This window comes from Colossoma macropomum, unplaced genomic scaffold, assembly GCF_904425465.1.
Source record: "Colossoma macropomum unplaced genomic scaffold, Colossoma_macropomum, whole genome shotgun sequence".
NCBI classification, from domain to species: Eukaryota; Metazoa; Chordata; class Actinopteri; order Characiformes; family Serrasalmidae; genus Colossoma; species Colossoma macropomum.
In genome coordinates this window covers 4,855,655-4,874,961 of record NW_023494789.1, presented here as the reverse complement: position 1 = coordinate 4,874,961, position 19,307 = coordinate 4,855,655, and the positions used below count along the sequence as shown (strand labels likewise).

At 40.3% G+C, this 19,307-nt stretch overlaps 1 protein-coding gene across 2 annotated transcripts in view; it reads left to right on the top strand.

The window, feature by feature from the left end:
- The first annotated feature begins 1,804 nt into the window (after positions 1-1,804).
- Positions 1,805-19,307, top strand: part of ptprnb (protein tyrosine phosphatase receptor type Nb) — a 57,445-nt gene continuing 39,942 nt past the window's right edge. The window contains exons 1-2 of one of the 2 annotated variants that reach the window (XM_036569830.1): positions 1,805-2,009; positions 16,966-17,016. In XM_036569830.1, the coding sequence (XP_036425723.1) occupies positions 1,934-2,009; positions 16,966-17,016 (127 nt within the window). In that variant the 5' untranslated portion in view covers positions 1,805-1,933. The remainder of the gene's footprint in view (positions 2,010-16,965; positions 17,017-19,307) is intronic. The other variant, XM_036569828.1, reaches the window with a different exon arrangement.

Here is a 19,307-nt window from a genome sequence, read left to right as displayed (position 1 = left end):
CATGGATGCCGCATCCTCCAAGCTAAAGGGTAGAGGGTCCATCTGGCTTGTTATCAGCTCACAGTTCAAAAGCCAGCATCGGTGAAAGTATGGGGGTGCATTAGTTCACGTGGCAGTGACTTAATGCACCATTATTGCTGAATAATAGATACATGTTTTGGAGCAGCATATGCTGCCATCCAGACAACGTCTTTTTCAGGGAAGGCTTTGATTATTTCAGCAAAACAATGTCAAACCACATTCTGCATGTGTTACAACAGCATGGCTCCATATTAAAAGAGTCCATGTGCTAAACTGGCCTCCCTGTACTACAGACCTGTCAACCACCTGAAATGCTGCCACCTTCTCTGGGCCCGAGCTCATTTAAAATGGAAGTGGAAAAGTGTCCTGTGGACTGACGAATCAACATCTGAAATTCTTTTTGGAAATCATGGATGCTGGGTCCTCTGGGCTAAAGACCACTCAGCTTGTTATCAGTGCACAGTTCTAAAGCCAGTATTCATGATGGTATAGGGGTGCATTAGTGCACATGCCATGGGTGACATGCACATCTCTGAAGGCACCATCAATGCTGAACGATATATATACATGTTTTGGCAACATATGCTGCCATCCAGACGACGTCTTTTTCAGGTAAGGCCTTGGTTATTTCAGCAAGACAATGTCAAACCACATTCTGCATGCATTACAACAGCATTGCTCTGTATTAAGAGTCGGGGTGCTAAACTGACCTGCCTGCAGTCCAGACCTGTCATCACTGAAAACATTTGACATATTATAAAATGAAAAACACTGCAAAGGAGTCCCTGAACTGATAAGCAGCTGAAATCCTATATCAAACAAGAATGAGAAAACATGTCAGTTGGTCTCCTCAGTTCCCAAACGCCTACAGAGTGTTGTTAAAAGAAGAGGTGATAAAACGCAGTGGTAAACAAGCCCCCGTCCCAACTTTTTGGAAAATATATGTATATGTATCTGTATGTGTATACACCGGTCAGGCATAACATTATGACCACCTCCTATGCTCATTGTCCATTTTATCAGCTCCGCTTACTATATAGGTGCACTTTGTAGTTCTACAGTTACAGACTGTAGTCCATCTGTTTCTCTGCATACTTTGTTAGCCCCCTTTTACCCTGTTCTTCAGTGGTCAGGACCCCCATGGACCCTCACAGAGCAGGTACTATTTGGGCACTGCAGTAACACCGGTGGTGTGTTAGTGTGTGTTGCGCTGGTCTGAGTGGATCAGACAGCAGTGCTGCTGGAGTTTTTAAACACCTCGGTGTCACTGCTGGACTGAGAATAGTCCACCAACCAAAAATATCCAGCCAACAGCGTCCTGTGGGCAGCGTCCTGTGACCACTGATGAAGGACTAGAGGATGACCAACACAAACTGTGCAGCAGCAGATGAGCTATCGTCTCTGACTTTACATCTACAAGGTGGACTGACAAGATAGGAGTGGACAGTGAGTGGACACAATGTTTAAAAACTCCAGCACCCAGCACCACCACGCCTCCCCCAACAGCTTCCACTCTTCTGGGAAGCTTTCTACGAGATTTTGCAGTGTGTCCGTGGGAATTCACTGAACAGACTGCGTTTTCAACCCAGTTCAGCTCGGCTCTCTCTCGTCCGTTGGCTGAGGCTCAGAGGCTGCAGTGCAGGCTGGGGCTACGCGTCTGGGTCCGGGAGCCGCTGCATCACACGGTGTTTTCTGTCCGAACGGAGCGCCGTGACGTCACCGCGGGTCTCCCGCCCGCCTTCTGCTCCCTCCTCTCCTCCTCCTCCTCCTCCTCCAGTTTCCTCCGCTGTTCTTCCCCGCGCGCGCTCCGTCCCGGCGCTCCTCCAGCGCGCGGCTTCAGCGATGTGGGCGTGAGCGGGAGAGAGAGAGAGAGCGAGAGTAAGGAAAGCGTCCGCTGTTGCACGGAGTGACCATGAAGTCCTCGCGGCTCTGCGCGCTCCTCACTTTGATGACTGCGTGCTGTCAGCTCTGCAGCTGCGCGAGATACGGTACGTTAGTGCACATGTTTACTGCTGGGAAGCTTAAGTCCGGTCGGATTGTTGCCGTTCCACCTTAAATGGTGCAGCAGTTACTGCACCGTTTAAGGTGGAACGGAAAAATTCTTCAGCTTCGTTTTACCGCTGCGGTTTGAAGCGGATGGCAGCCGTTTCTTCTGGTTTGTCATGTTTACATCCTCATCCAAGGGGGGCAGCAATAAATCAGGATTCTGATTTGTTGTTTTTACTGTTTATTCACTTTGTTTTAAAAGTACTGGATGCTTCTTTTCTCGTAAAGCGACCCCATACAGCCCCCCTGAGCGCTTTCCTCTCCTCCACCCTTGACCGTGTATTAAAGTGTTGCTGCTGCAGCTGGAACTGCTCTCGCATGTTGTTCATGGTTTTTGCTAATCTAATATGTGGCGACGTCACTGAAAAGCCACTCGGCGCCCACGTAGCTGCGCTGGCCAATACAATGCCAGATAACAGCATGAGTCACCCACTCCGATGTCAATGGTAGAGAGAATCGTGATTCATTCACTCCTCAATAGCGCCGACCACAGCACCAACTCTGGGGTCAGTCATCTCTGTGGCCACAGACTTTCTGTTCTGGCTCTGCAGTCACGCCGAGGATCTCTCTGCGTAAACTACGTGAGGAAGTCAGTGGAGTGACTTGTGTTGGTGGCCTCGCTGAGACTTTGTTGGGGTGAACAGTCGTTGCTCACCGCTGGAACCCAATCGAGTCTCTTTTTCTTGGGGAAAAAAAAAAAGATGGCATCCTTTTCTCACGGAGCTGTCAGCACGCACTATGACTCATCCACGAAGTAAAGCTGGCCCAGCAATGTTCCAGCAGTGTCGCAGATGTGCCCTGCCTGCCTCTGTAGAGTGCCTTTTGTGTAAAGGCATATGCAGCCAACGCAGGCTGGGATTCAGGGCGCATTACGCACCGTAAAACATAATAGCTGCACTTCTTATTTCGCTTATTAGTTTAAAGGACTAATACAAATCTAGTAGCGCTCACTGTTTCTTGTCTAATGAGTTAATGAGGTAAATCTACCTAAGATCAGTTCATTTGGGCAAGTGCTACAGACTGAAGAGTCTTTTGCCTAAAAAGCTTCCCAGCGTGCTTAGCGGTTTTGTTGCTTTCTGTGAATTAACTTGGTGCCCCTTTACGCTAAGCCTAACCTTATAAAGGTTTTATTAAATACTTTAACGTTTAAAATGAGTTTGTTCGTGGTTATTAGCTCAGGAGTTGGCAACCCAAATCCATTTTGCCCTTTCAACAAAAATCAAACCACCTTGTGAGCCACATTTTATGTTCACTTTCCCATCTTGGCTGTAAATATGTCTAGTATGTGTTAACATACTAGCATAGGCTAAAAAATATAAATGAAAACTCAGACTTGCTTTGCTCTGCTTTAAGCTTTAGCTCAGCTGTAGCCGCTTTTCTTGCATCTCCAGCAGGAAACTTTTCTGCAAATGTGGAACAGTTTCTTGTAAAATGTCTCAACATTTGATTTTTGTGAGGCTGAAGTCGCTTCTAGTTCGAATTTTCCCAGTTTCTCTTTAAATGGTGCCTGAGGCTCCAGAATTTAACTGCGGCACCATTTAAGGTGGAACGGGAAAATTCAAACCAGAAACTGACTTGAGCTTTGTGAGTTTTTTGTGTTTGTCAGTTTCTCGTTGCAGATTAAACGTATCAGGAAACCAGCTGGAGTGATTATAAATGCAAATAAGCCAATTTGTCTCTGTGTTGCTATGCTGACCAGCAGTCTCCACGCCAACCTTCAGAGTTAAAGGGTGAATCAGCAGTTCTACATTAACTCCAGTGTTTAAGACCGTTTATTGTTAAACTGTGTTGAACGATCAGCAGAGCTATATTTTACTGTAAAGGAGGATTATTTTATTTTTACCTACAAATCTAATTCAGCTGTGGAGCCACAACAGGACAGTAAAAGAGCCACATGTTGCCGACCACTGAACTAGGTCATAAACACTTTACAAATCATTAATAAGTACTTATAACACATTAATAAAAAGAGCAAACGTGAGCTGTTATATTTGATGAATATGAATATGATGAGGGTTCACTATTAGGCAAACAACGAGTCACTGTGGCTGTTTATTTATGTGGTGTAAATGCTTGTTAATGATTTTAGGGTCTTTATGATCTAATTAATAACCATTAACTCATTTTAAACCACTCATGAACCCTTTATAAAGGTAGTCTTATGTTAAAGTGGTACCATTAACTCTTATTGTTCTAATTTATGAATATAAATCTCTTTGCAAAATGGTATTTTTGTGTCACAGGCTATTCTGTGCCTAACGTGGAGGCTGATTGTGGAGTTTGGATGCATTTTATATGTTTGTATTATTAAGCAAAGTCAACTATAACTTTTAAAGGGATAGTTCATAGATGTTACATTTAAATGAGATGTAAACAGAATCGTTCGAGTGGTTTGATGTGAAATGCTGTTCAAAAGAAACTTGGAGTTAGAATAGGTCACAGTGGTGGTGATAGGAACCAGACGTCCGAAGCCTCTAAAAGCTCAGTCACAGAAAGTTATTACACAAAATGGTTATGAATATGCCGCCTGCTGATTGTTGCCTGTTTTACGTAAGACTGAAATGTATTTTTTGAATACAGTCATGGTGGAGAGGTGCATGCAGGGTGATCTGATCAAACTGTCCCCAGAGAACATGGATTTTTTCCCAATTTGGCACCATTTTGACATTACTTATAAAAACTCAGAACACAGGTAGCTTCTCTGGGCCTTTTGGATTGTAAACAACATGGCTATATATTCAGGGTAGACATCTTGACCCCTGGTTCCTATCACCACCACTGTAAAAAAATCAGAATTGATAAGTTTGTCAATAACGCACCATTTTGCATAAAAAATACTCTGTATGACTGCATCTAAAGGAAGTCTAGATTATGTTCTCCTTACTCCAAACACACTTGATTAGTAATGGAAGTAGATTTAGTAATGGAAGTCTGTGTCACTCCAAATCTTTTTGGGTAGACCAGTTCCATTATATTAGTCTCATAGCTCCAGTTCAAAAGTGAAGAATCAAACTTCAGACATCATCCCTTCCTGGATCGGGACCATGCCATGGTGGAAGGGCTTGTGTGGTCTAGGGATCTTCAAAGTCATTGGGGGCAATATGCTCCTGGTAGGATTTCCCACGGCGAACAGGTCTGGAGTGAAGACCCAGACTAACTCGATCCAAAAATCCTCCATGACTAAAGAACACAAACCATGTACCCTGCCCGGGAGAGGGTTCCTGGAGCCAGGCCTGGGGGTAGTGTTCCTCTGCAAGCGCCTGGTGGCCGGGCAGCCCACGTAACCCGGCCGGGCTCACCCCGAAAAAGGCAACGTTGGGGGGACCATGTGGGCCCACCACCCGCAAGGTCCAGCATGGGGAATCGGTGCAGTGTCGTAAAGGCAGTGGGAGATGGTGGGGAGGCCCTTGGCGGCATAGACCCCTGCAGCAGAAACTGACTCTTGGTACGTGGAATGTGGAATCAGACATGTCTTGGCTGATTAACTGTGTTTGGGCTAAGAGGAAAACTGTTCCCTTTAGATAAAGACTATGCTCTTACAAAACGGTGCCCAAAAAGTTGCAGTGTTCCCACAGAAGAACCACTACAGGCTGTTCTCTAAAGAACTAAACTATGTGAGTGAGAAGAATCTTTAAAGTTCAGAGATCCTCAGTTTAATTTCAAGGTTCTATTAAAGGTTTTTTCCTAGAACTGCATGTTCAAGAAACCCTAGGAACCTTTATTTTTTAAGAGTGTATGGCTTTCAACAGATGAATCACTATTGCCACTTACTCTAAGCCGAGCTTAATCCAAGTCCCGGCAGCCGGCCCTAAAAGTAGCTGTAAACACATTTTGAGTGGAGAAACTGCCAGATACAGTCTGCTGTCGGTCTGTAGAGAATCAGAGAAGACTGAAGGAATGTGAGATGGCTGTGGTGAAAGCTGTGCAGTTCAATAAATCTGGCTTGTCTTCAGCTGTCTCTGTGTAGCATGGCTACTATTTGTCACAGACAGGGCTGTAAATAACAGTTTGGGTCAGCTTGCCTCACCTCATCATGGTGAGATGGCGCAGCACCGTGTAGATTCATTTCAGCACCATGGACAGAGACCGATGTGCATCAGGAGCACTGCGTCTTGTGTGTTTTGAGAATATGGAGTCAATGCAGATGTATGTATTTACGCTGTGCTCAAGCACTGAGTCCAGCGCTGTGCTAGAAACTGATTTGATGTGATGACTTTAGATTAGAGGTTATTTCTGTAGGGTTGCAAATGCAGTAAAATGAATTCAGTGCAAATATTTTAGCAGATTAGCCCAGCATCACCTAAACATTCTGCCCTTCCAGATTAATGTGCTGTCATATGCAAAAATTTGGGCATTCCGGGTCAAAGAGAACACATTTTAATGTACACTTAATGTTTATAAAATGTGGCTTGTGCAGATGTTATTAATGTTAGTACAAACTGTTATATTTTATGTTTAATTATTTTCTAATGTTAAACTCAGCAGATATGTCTGTAATTCTGTTATCAAATATAAGTTTAAAATGTAAACATCTGTTTGATGCTGATATTTTTTAATCAATTATCTGCCAATACCGGTATGATTTCGATATCATCGTGCATCCTTAACAATTAGTCCTGTTTAATTAGATTTAGTGCAGGTCAATAAGTAAAACATTGAATATATCTCATTGAGTGTGTTTACATGCACTTAATAATCCGGTAGCTGCAGAAAATCAGATTTTGTCAGTAATCCGATCAACACAGTTACATGCACTTGTGTAATCATATAATGGGGAAACTGCAGGTCTACAGACAGTCAGACAGTAATCAGATTTCTGCTTTACAGCAGGCCAATAAATGTAAAACTCAAACTTCATGCCACGGCATTTTTTTAAAACATTGCGCAACCTTACCTGAAAATATAAACATACATCATCTAGAAGATTAAGAATATTTAAGTCCTTTATTTCTTTCCTGTCTTTGGTTTCAGCACGCTGCTCGCTTATTTCCGGTACAGCCGTCTGTTTTTACACATGAGCAGACTGAGTTCACATTCACTGAGAAATCTGATTACTGAGCTAAAATCCAGCCTCTTTATCAGATTTCTTAATCGCATTACTAGATCGGAGTATGGTGTTAACATGACCATTTGAATAATTGGGTAACTGCAGAAATCTGATTATGATCGGATTATTGAGTGCATGTAAACACACTCATTGTATAATAGTTTCTGATATAGTTTTTGGCACTACTGGTGCAACCTCAGATAAACTAATATTAAGATGCATAACGTATTGTGGAGTCTTCAAGTATCATCATGGTACGTTTGGCCATATCAGCCACACTTATTTTAGATCATTTCCTTATTTTTCATACCTTACTGAGAGATAGAGGCTTCTGCTTGTCGGTTGTTTGAATCTTCATTTATTTGTGTGTTTAATCTCCATCTGTATTCTGTCCTCCTCCGCTGGATGAGTCACCTCTGATGAGTCTCACATCACCCTGTGTGGGGGTACAAGTCTGCTCAGAATAAAGCAAAACTTCAGGAAAGTTGGTGTGTTTGTACTGGAAGAGAAGACATCTTCAATGTTAAAAATAAAGCTTTCTTATAACCACTCATTGTCCTGGACTAAGGCTGCATGATAAATTATTTTTTTTATCAAAATAAACATATTATTAAGGACAGCAATGACAGAATGGATCACATTACCTCACATGCACAGTGCCTGAGTGGTAGGGCTGGGCGATTAATTGAAAAGTAATCGAAACCGACATTCAGAACCTCTAACTGCAGTAATTTTACCCATGTTGGTTATTTCGATTTTTTTTTATTCTGTTAATCCTTTCCCCACTCTGTGTGTTCATGCACTGTCCCCTTAAAACTTATATATATACAGATAGATAGATAGATGAAGAATCGATTGTATATGGTTCTATGTAGCGCCTTTTTGAAAATGGTACCTTCTTTTTAAAGGGGATATGATATGAATGTGAGAGTTTATGATGGTTTAACCCTTGTGTGGTGTTGATGTGTTTGTTACTCAGTGGTCTGGTGGACCCACCACATTATGGTTTTATTAAATCAACACAGCCATAACAATTTATGTAAAAATACCAGATGTTTAAAATATCACAAGTGGCCAGCGTAGGGTTCTCCTTTAGCAGCTGTAGCCAGTCAGCAGCCTGTCCATGTTGTCCACCCACACACACACACACACACACACAGACACACGCACACTAACAGCAGGCCATGCAGGAGGAGAACAGAGTGAAGGACACAGCACCTCCACACTTTTACTCCCCGCAGGTTCACCCAACACCACATGTGTAATATAAATGTGTGGGGGGTGAACAGAGTGAAGACACTGAAAATGGGTTATTTTATATGTTCTTCACAGAAAATGAACAAAGGACAAGAAATCTGGGGTTGAAATAATAATAAATCACTTCATTTTTTCTTTTGGTAAACACTGAAAATGGGTCCCACAGACCCCCAACACCACACAAGGGTTAATTAACAGATTATGCTTGTAAAATGCAAAGCGCACAGTGTAGTTTTTTGTTCTGACCACTCGTACAGCTGGTAGCTAAATCTGGTGTTGCTGTCTGGTGACAGTGACTGCTATATTTAGGCTTCAGCCTCTGCTGTTGAGTATATTAGAGATCAAATGAGAATTCAATGGTCATACAAAGCTGTTATTGTGTTACCTACTCATAACAGACTCCAATAAGCATGAGAAGGTTCACTGTTAATAGTGTATTGATGGTCTAGAATCATGTAAAGTAATTAAGAAATCAAATGTAGATTAGACTATATTATGTATCATTAACTACATGAGTAGCCTACAGTGCTACCTGCTGTCCTTACACTGCAGTGAAAAGTGAAGCTTTTTAGTAAAGAAAGTGGTTCTATATAGAACCATGAACACTCAAAGAACTCTTTGTATGATTAAATGGTTCTTTGCATCATAAAATGGTTCTTCAGATTGATGGAGAATGTGCTATAGATGGCTCTAGATAAAACCTGTTTGAAAAGGGTTCTATATGGCACCAAAAAAGGGTTCTGCTATTGTTATGATGTTAAGCTTGTAACCATAGAAGAACCCTTTTGGTTCTATATACAACGGTCTATATGGAACCATCCATAGCACATTCTCTATCACTCTGAAGAACCATTTCATGGTGCAAAGAACCCTGTAATCATGCAATCTTTGAGTGTTCATGGTTCTATATAGAACTATTTTCTTTACTGTAGAACCCTTAAAGAACCTTCTTTTTTAACAGTGTGGGCTCTACGATCTGATTTTTTTTTTTGAAAAAGGTTCTACATAACACCCAAAATGGTTCCACTAGTGTTACAAGCTTGACATCAACCCTTTTTGGTGCTATAGAGAACCATTTACAGCACACACTCTATCAATCTGTAGAACCCTTTCCCCATGTAGAGAACCTTTTATTCATGCACAAGGTTTTTTGAGTGTACATGGTTCTATATAGACCCATGCCTTTAAGCCTTTAAGGTGACATAGTGATTATTTTTTAATAAGGCGTGGCCATGAATTACTACACAAGTTTTCTCATGGCCACAAATTAATATATTAAGGCCACAAATTATAAAAAAAAATCACCAGGTCACCTTGGGGGCTCCATATAAACGCAGAGTTTGACAGACGCAGACCTTTGGACATTTTTTAATGTATGCTTTTTCATTAATCAGTAAGGACAGAGCAAGCAAAAAAGAGAGAGAGAGGTAAATATAAACCACATTAAACTGGGCTAAAATAAAGAAGGTCAGAACATTAAAAACAAGGTGAGACTATACATTAGTTTAGCATAAGCTTTTAATATGTGTTTTCAACTGAAAACAGAAATTATGGGATAAAAATGAGCAAGGTATTGTACGCAAATAAAATTTTGATCCTAGTTACAGACCTGCTTCTTTGGCCTCGCTATAAAGAAGCCTTTTTGGCACGGTTATTTTTACTTCTTAATTTTTTCAAGATTTCTACAGAAATAAACAGTTGAGATGTAAACAAACTCATTCAGAGTGGTTTGATGTGAAATGCTGTTCTAGAGAAACTTCCTGAGTCTGAATCATTCACAGTGAATCATTCACAGTGAGTTTACTGCCTCCTACTTCACAGCAAGTTATTATGTGGAATTGTTATGAATTTGCTGCCTTGTACTTAAGACATTGCATTACGAGAGTTTTGCAAGAAGGTTTTTGCCTAAAATGTTTTTATTTTTTTATCCGTTCATGGCAGAGAGGCACATATGGGGCAAAAAATAGTACCCAAATAAACTTGTTTTATTCAGATTTTCCACTATTTGACCAGATTCACTTTTGGATAGTAGATAAAATGGCTAAGTTTGTGTTGTAGATATTCTGCCCCTGGTTCTTATCACCCCCACTATAAAGAAATCAAAGCTGGAAAGTTTCTCTACAATAAACTATATTACATTAAACCACTCTAAATAACTTCATTTACATTTACACTGATTTAATTATGGAGACATTTTGGCCCAATTCCATTTCATCTTTTTACCCCTTACCCCTTGTTTTCGAGTGTCACCCCAACCCCTTGGAACTGAGTTACAGGGGTAGTGGTTGAAATCTTCCCTCTGAAATGGGACCCTCAAATAAAAAGAGCATCACTCCATTAACAGACTACTAGCGCTTCTCTGTAGGCAACCCAGCCTGTCTTCAGTGATAACAGAGGAGGGTAAAGTTCAGCTCCTCACTGCTGGGCTTTAGTTACATTTAGGGAATCATATGCTTTCAAATAGGGGGACAATTATTTATTATCGCCCACTGCTAATTCTTCGGTGATACGAAGCTGAACCAGTTTATTGTTCAAATCTTCCCGTTCCACCTTAAATGGTGCAGCAGTTACATTCTGGCGCTTCAGGCGTCAGAACTGCTGGACTATTTAAGGTGGAACGGGAAAGTTAGCTAGCTAGCTACTGAGACATTAGCATGTTATTATTAGTGATTTTTAATGCTTGTTATGAAGAAAACGACCATAATACACTGAAACAACATTACGCTAAGATAATACAGTGGATATTGGAATTTTTTAACGGAGAAAATTCTCACATTTGTGGGTTTCTTTGGTCTCTTGTGCTCCATTTTGCTGGTTTTCCTTTTTTCTCATAACACTCTGTTTGGATTGTGCCTCTGAAAAACGTACGTTTGGAGGGTCGTGTAGCTCTAACACTTCGCCCTACCCCTCTATCTCAACAAAAACTGGGACACCCTAACACTAGACGTGAACACGCAAAACAGAGGGCTAAGGGCTCAGTGGTAGGGGCGAGGGGTGAAATGGGATTGGGCTTTTGGAAAAAAAGAGTGCGCCACTTATCACTTGTGTATATGTGTGTGTCAAGAGACAAAGTCAGTTGTTTATGCATCTGTCCAGATGGCGCGAGTGACTTTAGTGTAATTTGTGCGCACTCATTGGTCATGGAGATTAAGAGGTAAGTCTGGTGGTTGTTGCTTCAGGTAAGAGCGAGCAGTTAATTACATTTAGGATTCATTCATTTGCTAAGTGCTCTCCTCAGAATAGCCACCTTGTGTACAAACAGCATTACGCTGTGAGAAGTGTATTAATGAAACGCATGTGTTTAAGTGTGATTCAGGCTCGAATATTGGACGTCAACATGCGGCGCTTGTGCCTACAGAAGATGGTCTACGCAGTCCAGTGAAAATATTGGACTGGCGATGCGTGTGGGCGCTCAGCGAGGTCTCCGTATCTGACTGAGTCCCAAGTGGTTTCTCATTATTTTATGCTCATCCTGTGCAGGAGGATATTGGAGATGAGTCACTGCATATAACCTCCTCCATCACAGTGTGTCTTCCCTTCTACTCTTCGACACAAGTCTTGTTTTCTTGTGTTTTTTTCTCTCTCTCTCTCTCTCTCTCTCTCTCTCTCTCACTTTTTGTCTCCTTCCCTCACACACACTTCCAAACACATCCACACACTCCCTCGGGAAGCCCCGGCAGAGCGGAGAGAAGGAGCAGAGGAGGCTCCCTCTGCAGACTTAAAGACAGAGAAAATCAGCAGGGAACTCCCACTTTCATAACCACGTTTAGGGCTCTGACTCAATTATGCATGGCGTGTGTATCTGTGTTTGTTTTCCTACATTTTCAGGACGAAAACATGAAAACAGCGTACAACGTCAGGACCAGCTAAATGGACCTGACTTCATAAAGTTCTTTTATTTTTTTTTTAACTGTGAAAGGACAGAACCATTTCTTTTTTGGCACTGAGGTTAAGATACTGTGCAAAAGTAAGAGACCACCCTTACATTTCCAAAAAAGTACACGTTATTCATTTTTTAGTGTGAGAAAAAAGCAAAAAACATGGATTTGAAAGACTCAGCAACGAAACATAATATCATTTTTATGTATTTTTATCGTGTCCACCTTTTGCATTCATCACAATTTTCATTTTTTTATTGGTCCTTGCTTTCAGTTTTTTCAAGAAATCTGCAGGGATGATTTCCACATCTCTACAGTTCATTCTTACAAGTTGGTTGCATTTTGTAGACCAAACTCATTCAGCAATGCTGAGGTCTCGTCTGTGTCCAGTTTTGGTTTTCTAGTGCAAAATGTTCTTCTTTTTTGTTCTTTTCTTATCTACACCTGAACACCTAAAAAAGATGGTTCTTCAAGGGTTCTTTAGCAAAGAGAATGGTTCTATATAGAACTATGAACACTCAAAGAGCCCTTAGCATGATTAAAGGTTTCTATGCATCATGAAAGGTTTCTATAGAGTGATGGATAGTGTGCTGGAGATGGTTCCATATAGAACCTTTTTGAAAAGGTTCTTCTATTGTTATGATGTTAAGCTCGTAACCATAGAAGACCCTTTTTGGTGCTATTTAGAATCTTTTCAAAAAGGTTCTATATGGAACCATCTACAGAACACTATCCATCACTCTATAGAAACCTTTCATGATGCAAAGAACCCTTTAGTCATGCAAAGGGTTCTTTGAGCGTTCATAGTTGTATACTAAAGAACCCTTGAAGAACCATCTTTTTTAATTGTGTTGAGTAGACAAATAAAATACTGTTAGAGATAATGTACTTAGTGCTGGATGCTTTTCTGTGATTTTCTGTTAAATGCATGTTTCTTGATATATATATATATATATATATATATAGAGAGAGAGAGAGAGAGAGAGAGAGAGAGAGAGAGAGAGAGAGATTAAAGAGAGAGATTCGTGTTTCTCAGGATTTGAGACATGGACTTTACATTTCATTTTACAATAATGGAAAAAGGGAGCGAGAGAAAAAACAAACTGTCTCTGTTTGTTTTACACCAAACACTTGCGGATTCTTTCCAGGATGACGACCATGTGTTTGCATGCACTGCTTGTCTGTTGCTGTGGTAGCAGAAGATTGACAGAGCCTGATAAGCTCCACACTGTCTATGCAAATCAGATCAGGCTGCAGATTGGTTGCTGAGTGGAAACGTGCCCTCGATATGCGGATGGTTTGCACTGCAGCAGGTGGTCGGTCACACATTGTGCGAGAGTGAGATTCTCTGTGTAGCGGAAAAGCTTAAAGGTCTCCAGGGCTGCACAATATACGGTTTGTTGTTGTTGTTGTGATCCTGGCCTTTGCAATGCAATACACTGATATATTATAGGAAAAGGAAAAAAACGTTCATTTCAAAGAGAAATTCCACTGATTTTTCAACAAAAGGTCTGCATATTTCAGTCATCACTCAGAGTAGTTTGATGTGAAATGGTTCATTGTAGAGAAAGTGACTTCTTTACAGTGGTGGTGATAGGAACCAGGGGGCGCAATTTCTACAATCCAAACATTTCCTTTACTATGTTAAGTTTTTATACTGTATATAATGTTAATAATGTTTTTATTTGGGGACTATTTTTCTATCTGTCTGTAGGATAAGATATATACAGAATATGATATATTTTGATGGACGACTCACAATGATTAACACAGTGACTCAGAATAATGTATACAGTCAAGCAAAATGTACATTTTATTTTGAGAATATAAAAATATGAGCAAAAACCATTCATTCTCTGGCTTCTAGCATATATGCTAATAGTGCTAGCATTATGTTAGTGAACAAATGTAACTTTACAAACACAACCCCATTTCCAAAAAAGTTGGGGCGCTGTGAAAAATGTAAATAAAAACAAAATGCAATGATGTGCAAATCATTTAAACCCAATATTTCATTGAAAATACTACAAAGACAACATATCAAATGTTCAAACTGAGAAATTTTATTGTTTTTTGAAAAATATATGCCCATTTTGAATTTGATGCCAACAGCATGTTCCAAAAAATTGGGACGGGGGCCTGTTTACCACTGTGTTTCATCACCTCTTCTTTTAACAGCACTCTGTAAGTTTAAGTTTAAGATCATAAACAGTGTATCGGACTTTGTTTAGATCATGCTCGGCAACCCAAACGTTAAGAAGAGCCATTTTTTTCAAGTTTCAACAAAAATCTGACCACCTTGGGAGCCACAGCATTTCATTTCCATTTTATTGGAGTAACGTTTCACCATCTTGGCTGTAAATATGTCTAAGTATGTGCTGATGTCCTAGTCTAGGCTAAAAAATATAATATAAACGAAAAGGCAGACTTACTTTGTACTGCTTTAAGCTTTAGCACAGCTATAGCTGCTTTTCTCACATCTCTAGCAGGAAACTTTTCCAAAAAAGAATAGTTTCTTGTAAAAATGTCTCTCAATGTTCGACTTTCTATGAAGCTGAAGTCAGATTCTTACTCGCCAGCTTCTTGTTCGAATTTTCCCGTTCCACCTTAAATGGTGCCTGAGGCACCAGAATGTAGCTAACTGTGCAGCTAACTTTTGCACCATTTAAGGTGGAATGTAAAAATTCAAACAAGAAGCTGGCAAGTGAGAAGCTGATTTCAGCTTTGTGGCTTTTTGTGTTTAATAGCTTCTTGTTGCAGATAAATGCAAATAAGTCCATTCGTTCGGCTTAAATCTTCCTCTTTGCCTTTTTCGTTAGCTACCTGCTAGGTGAGATTGTTGTCTGTGCTGCTGTGTGACCAGCAGTCTGTGGCCAACCTTCAGAGTTAAAGCGTGAATCAGCAGTTCTACATTAACTCCAGTGTTTAAGACCATTTATTGTTAAACTGTGTTGAACGATCAGCAGAGCTTTATTTTACTGTAAAGGAGGATTATTTTATTTTTACCTACAAATCTAATTCTGCTGTGGAGCCACAACAGGGCAGTAAAAGAACCATGTGTTTCCGTAAACTCCTGGTCTAGACTACATAGAATCGGCCTACTAGACAGGTCCACTTCTTGGCATTGTGGAGTCAGGCACTTGATGTGGGAGTGTCCTAATATACAGTTTTTCTAGTCTGAAATTCAGTAATGTGCTGAGAAAATTCTGGGCAAACACATTGAGTTCTCACATGGATTGTGCATCTTGGGGGAGCCTTCGACTCTGTCAGATCTACAGCCCCCTGAGGCTGATTGGACTCACACCGCTTTAATGCAAGGCTGTAAATTGATTGTTAGAGAGTGGAGGGCCTCTACAGCACCATCTGCATCTCACTGGTAAACAGAAATGGGCAGCTTGGCTACATTAGAAAATCTATCGTTTAGGCTTCAGAAACGTTCAGAGATGCTTCACTCTAAATGGAGAAGGCAGTAAACTGTCACTGGGGCAGTTCCCCTCCTGGCACTGGGGTGGGACCCTCAAGGATCCATCTCAGTACCTTTAGTCAGGGATCATAACTGTACCATAATCCACTGAAATGATATGTTCTAAGCTGTACTGACTCCACACACCCCGTCTCGTCTCCAGGCTTTTATTTTATTGTTCTGTTTTAAAACATTCGGATATGAAAAGGTACAAATACAAACTTTTCACCTGGAAAAACTTATTTAAGGTTCACAATCAGACCTTAAAACCACTGTTGTACCTTTGAGGGAACACTTACATTGTTTGTACCTTGATGAACAAAAAATGTGCCTGCACAGAACCTTTATTTCTAACAGTGTACCTAGATTAAGTGACCCTTATTAATCCCACAACAGGGAATTTTCACCTCCACATTTTGACCCATCCATGCAGTGAAACACCACATACACACTAGGAGGCAGTGAGCGCACCTGCCCAGAGCGGTGGGCAGCCCTATCTGCAGCGCCCGGGGAGCAGTTGGGGGTTAGGTGCCTTGCTCAAGGGCACATCAGTCACATACTGTCAGCTCAGGGGATTGGACTGGTGACCTTTCGGTCACAGGACTGGTCCCCTATCCTCCAGCCCATGACTTTCCCCCTACCTTACTGTCAAATTTCTCTATATGAAAATACTCTAATAACCTAAAATAATCTAAAAACAAATAGCTGAATAAGTCTGCTTATACAGCAAGATAAAGGGAAAATTGTAAGTGAAGTCAAAGCTTAAATAGAAGCACTCTTCACTGTATTATTTCACCAACTTTATTGATCCCTAAAGACGTTTTTGTAAGATCCATGATGTGTTTCAATAAATGGGTTTTTGCTTTCTTTTAGCATTTGTTAGCCTTACATTGGTAGTGCTGAGCTATATTGAAGTTGTAGTGTCTAGCACTATGATGTGGAATTTTATTCATATTGTGTGGGCCTAAAGGTCACTAACGCTTATCAAGTCATATCACACACACATACGCACTCACTCGCTCCTAAAGCCGCAGCATTTCATCTCCATCACTGAGCCAATTACCTGTGGTCTGCCTCCTCACTATCGGTTACTAAGAGACCCGTGTCATCTGCTATCTGTCTCGCTCCATCTCACGCTCAGTCTGTCTTTTTTTCCTTTCTCTTATTGCTCCTTGCATTGTCCTTTCTAACTCTCTCTCTCTCTCTCTCTCTCTCTCTCTCTCTCTCTCTCTCTCCCTCTCTCTCTCTCTCAGGCTGTTTGTTTGATGGAGGCCTTTGCTCGAGTGAGCAGGTCTGCTGGGATGGTGAGTATGCATGCATTAGACTTTTCAGGGTTTCGTTTGGGGGTTTATGATTTATTCATATTTCAACTGATCTGTACAGTGCATGTTTGTCACTGAGGTACCTTTTGTAAACAACTATATGCTTGTAAATGCACAGTACCATTTAGTCTTCTCTTATCCTCGCTCTGTCTCTCAGTATGTTTATTTTTAAAGGGCCGTGTCCTGCATTATTATTGTGTTTTATGACTTTCCTGTGGCTTTATGTACCAAAAACAGCTGCAATTAATTTTTATATGACCATTTTCTAATCTAGCTTTTTTCCTTTATTAAAACAGGCTGTTTTTGTTATTGCATGCACCCTTTTTATTGACTGGTCTGTATATCTGTCAGAGCTAGATCTTCGGTTTGGGCCACATGTCAAAAATTTGCAGTGTATAGTTGACGCACACCATGATGTCATGCTAAATACTATATGTTTTTATCTATCTATCTATCTATCTATCTATCTATCTATCTATCTATCTATCTATCTATCTATCTATCTATCTATCATTTCAGTTGTTTGGATAACATGAAACAGAACATATCATATCATAACACAGATATACGCATGTGAATGACATAGCATCCGCTGATGCTCCCTGCTGTCTCTGCTCTCTCTTGCTCAACGAACTTTATGCATCTGAGCTCAGGATTGACCAATCAGACTGTTGATGTGAGGTGTGGAAACCTCATGCTCAGTCAAGCTACACTCACACAACTAGTGCCAGCCTCTTACAATGAACATAAATCAAACTTATCCCCATCCACATCTCTACTTCCTGTGTTGCTGCCACTATGATAATGCGTAATTTTCTAGTGCCTCTATGGGTTTTCTAATAGTATGTAAGTATTGCGCTGACCCCAGTGCACATGAGCATTTTTTGGTCATTTGCAGTAATTAGAAGACATTACGTTCAGGATAATCTATTTGATTTAAAGTTTATAACAGACATTAACATTTATTTGACCTGGTATGTTGAGCTCTACACAGTTTTACAGTGACACTTTTGGTAAAGAGACCCTTTTTTCTCTGGGAATCGGTTCATCCCATTGTCACTAATTATGTTGTTTTTTAATCCTTGGAGAAAAACAGTGGACAATTTTCTTTGGGGCATTTCAAGATTTTAACAATTTATTTCAAACCAAAGCTTCACAGTGAAACGAGTAGTACAAGAATACATGCCAGCAAGCATGATGATTTAGTTAAATGTGTTTATTGTATTATTATTTATTTATAATGCAGTTTAAACTTCAAGTAAAATTATCAAATTGTCAGATCAATGTTTATCCTTACATATTTACCATACGTGTTTATCTAGAGCAATTTACAATGGCAGATGAATGTAATGTTAAAAATCTCGCCCAGTGCCTCTTATTGGTATCTCCAAAATGGTAACTTTACAGTAGAAGGAAAAAAAATACTATACTTTTAATGTAAGTCAATGGAACCAGAATTTTTTTCCAAATTATTTTGGGTTGTTTTGTTTTGGTCCGTTCTTCGTGAAATTTACACACAATGTAAAGGGCAACAGACATTTTCAAACTGTCAAAAACTGAAAAAAACGTCAAAAATGAACCCAACAGCGATATTCCAGTGATGTACTGTTATTGATATAAGAAGTTTCTTGTTCCTGTTTGAATGGTGGGATAGAACCCCCTTCTTCTGTATGCAGAGTGAGCGTGTTATCCTCTACCCTATCAGACCGTTCCCAGTACAAACTCCATCTCATGGATTAAAACAGAAGTGTGTATTGGTAATATATTATTGGTAGTCAAACAGTGGGCTTAAAACACATTAAAATATTAATAATTAAATGATTAAATGATTAAATGATATCAATACTGTTTCAAAATCCAAAGTACACTACCTGGCCAAAAGAATTTGGAAATCCCTCCTAATTAGTGAGTTCAGGTGTTTAAAATCAATGCTCTCTGTTTCACCTACTGTCCCAACTTTAATGGAATTATGTGTCTATATGATATGCTGTCCTACTCTTGTGGTCTGTCTTCTCTTTCATTAGCATGTATGTTTTCTTCTTTGGACTAACGGCCTTGGAGTAGCCACTCACATACACTGAATGATTTTGCGCTCTTTTTTGTGCAGTAGTTTTTTTTTTTTTTAGAAATGCCTCTGTAAACACTGCCTATGTAAACACAGCCTTTAACCATCACCTGCTCTTATCCAATGACAAGGATCTTACACCATCTCTATGGCAACCATGACATCACTGAGGCAACCATAACGTCTCGCTTTCATAGTTCTGTGTAAA